The sequence below is a fragment of the Prunus avium genome, chromosome 6 (assembly GCF_965620075.1).
Source record: "Prunus avium chromosome 6, drPruAviu1.hap1.1, whole genome shotgun sequence".
Taxonomy (NCBI): Eukaryota; Viridiplantae; Streptophyta; class Magnoliopsida; order Rosales; family Rosaceae; genus Prunus; species Prunus avium.
In genome coordinates this window covers 35794183-35800055 of record NC_142289.1, presented here as the reverse complement: position 1 = coordinate 35800055, position 5873 = coordinate 35794183, and the positions used below count along the sequence as shown (strand labels likewise).

The window sequence follows — 5873 nt, the reverse complement described above, 5'->3', positions numbered from 1 at the left end:
CACGATATACTGCGTTGGATTCTCACACGAAAAATGAAGAAATTATTCATTATAATATATCACAAAAGCATTTTGTTTAAAACTCCAAATCCAAATTACTTCCAAATTTTCACTAGAATTCACCTTAAATATTGGTTATTTATCCAACAAAGTAGAACTTATACTATATGTTGACATTTTGAGGAAATGTTCATGATTGATGTATCTGATAGGGAATTTCCAAATTGCAATCATACTATAGCAGCTAGTTAGTTATCAACCCATTGAAACATAAAGGGTCAAGTATGATGAAAGTTGAATTAACCACTAATTATAGGTTGATTATTTGGGGTTAAAAAACTTGGTCAAACCAATTTTTTTTATACTAATTCAGTGAACTTGCAGGCTTGCACTTTTATGTAAGTGTCAGTGTGACCTATAAGAAAACTTATATATGAACCTCCATGATCGAGGTATAATTAGAATATTACTACATTTAAAGTTCTGCCTTGTTTGCTTCCTAGGGTCATATATGTATGCTAAAAGAGGAAAACTAAATGGTATATTTACATAAAAGGATATTAAACTTTCTCTTCGGCAGATATAAGCTTAGTTAAGTTTGTTAGAGCGGAAATAAATAGAATAAAAAGGCATGATATAGCACTTGCATATGGGTTGGGTTAGGTAGTAGGAGAATAATTAAGCTGTTACATATGTCTTAGGATGCATATTATGAGGTCAGCCCTCCCACGGAATAGTTTTTTATTTCCACAAAAGATTTGGAAGATGCTTGCTTCTAGATTTGCATGGCAGGTGGACAATGCCCTTTTAACACGGTATACGTCTCTATGAGATGACTCGTCCATCTTCTAGATTGCACGACTTTTGTAAATATCTCAGTACCACACCACCCTTCTCCCACCACTTGCCACATAAATTAAAAGAAAAACCTACCATTAATGCTTGCAAATTGCAATTGCCTCATGTGTAGCTCAAATTTCACACCATACAAACAATTGCATTCTTTGTTACTATAAAATGGCCACTTCCAATTTTTTCAATTGAACCAAAAATAAATAAATAAATCAATCAATCATATTGGGTGCATCTAGTAACCATCCTAATTGGTGTGGCTAATCCTCAAGAAGAAATTTGGGGTTCCTGATTTTTAATATGAACCGGCTGATATTATATTGGACAAAAAGATCATGTTACTTTCAAAGTTTTGATTTAAATCGACTTAATTTCCTTTAGAGTATCGTACAAGTTAATCAGTTATATACTCCTAACTATTAGCACCTAAGTATCTACTAATGGACCACATTATTATTTTATGCTCTTAATTATGCATTAGCTTAATGTAGTTTATCGAACTCTTCTCTATTTTTTTATATAAATAAATTATGAAATTGCATTTATAATTCAGCCAAAAAAGCCACTAACAGCAAATAACCAATACAAACTAAGCATAAATGGCCAATACAAATTAGCCACAAAAGGCCATTACAATAACAAAACGATTTAACATCAAAATTGAGATAATTTGGTGCGCATCCACTAACGATCACGCGTGATCGAAGAAACTTTGGCATATGCATCCCAACTAAGATTACAAACTCAGAATAATCAAATAGAGATAAAGCTTGAAAAATCAAGCCATAACAATACAAATAAAACTCTCATTTAAAAATATTTAAAAAAAAAGAAAGTGGAAAACGCTCACAAAAAGTGGGGTAAAACTCCTCTCTTTTTATTTTGTCATCTTAAATTTTTAATAAATGTAGGTACTTATTGAAAGCCAAAAGGAACCATATAGTTACTGACAGCCAAATAGTTATGAAATATTTAAACCAAAATTTCAAATAATTGCAATAATAATAATAATAATAATAATAATAATAATAATACTGAAATTGTTAATTTTTACAATATAAGTATATTCTAATAACTCATCAAATTAACATTTATATAATTGGTGGCGTATAAGAGAGAAGGAGATATTGAATTAGTTAAGGACATCCATATCAACCGTTAGAGTAGATAGATGATTGGATATGTATTTTAAATGGGGATATTAATTCTATATGGAAAATGCTAGGCTTACCACATTTTTCATACCATATTAATACCACCTCTCTAATAGAGGTGGGCCCCATTGTATTGGTGGGTTCCACCTCTATTAGAAAGGTGGTATGAATGTGGTATGAAAAATGTGGTAAGCCTAGCATTACCCTAATTCTATTGGTTTACATACAATTAATTAACTTAAAATATTTAATTTAGTTATTTCTTAAATCGCCTCCGTTATTAAAAATAGCATATAAAAATAAATAAATAAAATTATAGCCGCCAACCAGTCAAACCCACAAGCTTTGACCAGAAAAAAAATATAAATAAAAAACAAAAGAACATTTAAAAGAAAAAAAGAGAGAAAGAAAATGGCAAAATATTCAACGGTCAAAGCTCCCCTGAGCTTCTGAGAAAGCTCCCCAGTACAAAGAAGAGCCTTATGCAATACGTGACCATCTTTTCTTCTCCACAATCTCTTATTATTATTATCCATTTTCAACACCCAAAAAAGCTCTCTTTCACTAAGATCAACTCTCTCTCTCTCCCCATCCCTTTATGGCCTCCTCTTCTGGGAGCTTAGACACCTCTGCAAATTCACACCCAACCTTCACTTTCTCAACACACCCGTTCATGACCACCTCCTTCTCTGACCTCTTAGCCTCTGGCACGGATGAAGACCCCAGCACCAACACCACAGCTCGACATGCTGGCCATGGCGGGCTAGCAGATCGAATAGCAGAACGTACTGGTTCTGGTGTGCCCAAATTCAAGTCTCTTCCTCCTCCTTCGCTGCCCATTTCTCCTCCCTCCGTGTCTCCCTCTTCTTACTTCGCAATCCCAGCTGGGTTGAGCCCAGCTGAGCTTCTCGACTCTCCTGTCCTCCTAAGCACTTCAAACGTATGTATATGTTATGTGTATTTTGAATATCTGTTTTCTTGGGTTCTGCAACATGCTCTGTTTGGGTTTCGAGAAAATTGGGATAAAGGGAAAGAAAAGTTAAAAAAGAAGAAGATATTTTTCATTTCCCTTGAGACCAAATGATTGGACTTTGCTAACAAGGTTTTAACTTTGAGTCAAAGTCTTCTGGTTTTTTTAACTGTTCTTTTTGAGTTTGATAATTTTGCTGCTTAATTGTTGGGTTTTGTTTGTTCTTCAATTATGTTTTGATGTTTTTACTAATGGGTTTTTCTTGTTTTGTGTTATTGTGGCCAGATTCTTCCATCTCCAACTACTGGAAGTTTTGCAGCTCAGGCCTTTTGGAAGGCCAATTCTGGAAACAACCAGCAGATTGTTAAACAGGAAAGCAAGAACTACTCAGATTTCTCTTTCCAAACACAAACAAGACCCCTCACTTCATCATCAACAATGTTTCAATCTTCTAACGGCACAATTCAAACTGTATGTGGTGTTTTATTTTTTCAATTTTCACTTAGTTTATTTTTCTTTGTTAGATATTCTGAATTGTTTACTAATTTGTTGCTTTTCTTTCAGGCACAAGAACAGGCATGGAGTAACAGTTATTTTCAGGCACAAGAACCCCAAAAGCAAGATGATTTTTCCTCAGGGAAGAGTATGGTCAAACCTGAATATGGTTCTGTGCAGAGCTTCTCATCTGGAATGGCCACCAATATCCAAAATAATAGTCAGGCCAATGGTGGTTTCCAATCTGAGTATAGCAACTACAACCACCAACAATCTCAGACCTTGAGCAGGAAGTCAGATGATGGGTTCAATTGGAGAAAATATGGTCAAAAACAAGTGAAGGGAAGTGAAAATCCAAGAAGCTATTACAAGTGTACTTACCCCAATTGCCCAACTAAGAAGAAAGTAGAGAGGTCTTTGGATGGGCAAATCACTGAGATAGTTTACAAGGGCAACCATAACCATCCCAAGCCACAGAATACTAGAAGATCATCATCAAATTCTTCTCATGCAATTCAGGCTTCTAATCCCAACACCAATGAAATCCCAGATCAGTCTTTTGCCAATCATGGTAATTCACAAATGGATTCCATTGGAACTCCAGAAAATTCATCCATTTCGATGGGAGATGATGATTTTGAACAGAGTTCTCAGAAAAGCAAGTCAGGAGGAGGGGATGAATTTGATGAAGATGAACCTAATGCCAAAAGATGGTAAGTTTGATTTATTAATGCATGAACAATATATTGTGTTTGATGAGTTAAGTTGAAGTATTTCCATTGAGATTTTTTTGGTGTTTTTGTGTGATTAATTAGTGATTTTCCATGATTATGCAGGAAAAAGGAAGTTGATAATGAAGGTATTTCAGCTCCTGGGAGCAGAACAGTGAGAGAGCCTAGAGTTGTAGTTCAAACAACCAGTGATATTGATATTCTAGATGATGGGTACAGATGGAGGAAGTACGGGCAGAAAGTGGTAAAGGGCAATCCAAATCCAAGGTAAAGCTCCTCTTAGTCATGATTTTGATATATACTTTTTCAAACTTTTGAAAGATGGATTGCTTTGATAGTTCAATATTGCCATTGTTCGATCTCTACCTAATTGGACACTTTTCCCGGAAAACACATCACTAAATTAAGTCTCATTTTGTAAAAAAGATATAAAAAAAGTGCCTCACAAAGTGGATTCTTTATAAGTACCTTCTTCTAGATAACATCTTAGTTTCTTTTTAAAAAGACACTTTCTTCTAAAGTTTGCTTTTGATGGGTGTGAATGCTGTAAATTTTCACTTCTGCATTTGGGAAAAAGTGGATTTCCTTTTAAGAAACTATATTCTATAACTTGTTTGCTAATTGGGGTGTGTTTTATTTTTGAAATTGCAGGAGCTACTACAAGTGCACAAATCCAGGATGTCCAGTGAGAAAGCATGTTGAGAGAGCTTCTCATGATCTTAGAGCTGTGATCACAACCTATGAAGGAAAGCACAACCATGATGTTCCGGCAGCTCGTGGCAGCGGCAGCCATGCTTCTGTCAATAGGCCTCTACCAAACAACAACAACATTAACAACAACAATAACAATGTAGCCACAGCAATGAGGCATGTGGCCCATCAAACTAACAACTTAAGGCAACAAACATCAGAAGGGCAACAAGCACCCTTTACCCTAGAGATGTTGCAGAGCCCCGGGAGTTTCGGATTTGCAGGGTTTGATAACTCTATGGGGTCATACATGAACCAAGCGCAGCTCAACGACAACATGTTTTCTAAAACCAAGGAAGAGCCAAGAGATGATGCATTTTTTGAATCATTGCTATGCTGATAAAAAAAAAAACCAATAGTCATTACAATAAGCACACACAGTCAGGTTCATTCCATTCATTGCTTCTTTCTTTTTTTCTTTTTTGGTTTTTTGTGTTTGTACATTCATTTACAGGGATTGATTGTAAATTTATGGGCATAGAAATAAGTTTCTTAATGTCTTAATATTATTGTTTTAATTGTTTTGAGGCTTTCTTTGCTAGCTCAGTTGGGGAGCCTCAATTCAATTTTTTTTTGTACCCCATATGTTTCCTTTTAGCTCATAGTGTATAACAATGAATTTTGGATTTTATATTTCTGTTCTTGCAAATGTTCCTATTGTTTTCTTCTCTGCTCTCTCTCTCTCTCCCCTCAGACCTCATTGCAAATTATCATTCAGCAACATCCGTACAAGCTGTGGGGCCCATTTTTAAACTTAAGTGACCACAAACTCACAGGCCATGGCTCGTCATCTTAAGCGGAGGTTTGAATGGGTCAAATATGTCGGAGCTGGACATTACATTACTTAGTGCACAAGTTGGTCAAGGTCAAATTTGTGTACTTTCTTTCTATTTTATGTTCACACACGGAGTCTTCTGGGTA

General features: G+C 35.3%; 1 protein-coding gene across 1 annotated transcript; it reads left to right on the top strand.

Moving 5' to 3' along the window:
• Window positions 1-2505: 2505 nt before the first annotated feature.
• LOC110753889 (WRKY transcription factor WRKY24-like) lies at window positions 2506-5585 on the top strand. Its single transcript, XM_021954873.2, has 5 exons — window positions 2506-2946; window positions 3262-3447; window positions 3541-4184; window positions 4308-4469; window positions 4854-5585. The coding sequence occupies exons 1-5, from the start codon at window positions 2605-2607 to the stop codon at window positions 5290-5292; spliced, it is 1773 nt and encodes a 590-aa protein (XP_021810565.1). The 5' UTR covers window positions 2506-2604; the 3' UTR covers window positions 5293-5585.
• Window positions 5586-5873: the final 288 nt, after the last annotated feature.

Coding starts and splice junctions, on each gene's coding strand:
- LOC110753889 (XM_021954873.2), top strand. CDS start 2,605: ATGGCCTCCTCTTCTGGGAGCTTAGACACCTCTGCAAATTCACACCCA. Junction 2,947..3,261: donor TCCTCCTAAGCACTTCAAAC/GTATGTATATGT, acceptor TATTGTGGCCAG/ATTCTTCCATCTCCAACTAC. Junction 4,185..4,307: donor GAACCTAATGCCAAAAGATG/GTAAGTTTGATT, acceptor ATGATTATGCAG/GAAAAAGGAAGTTGATAATG.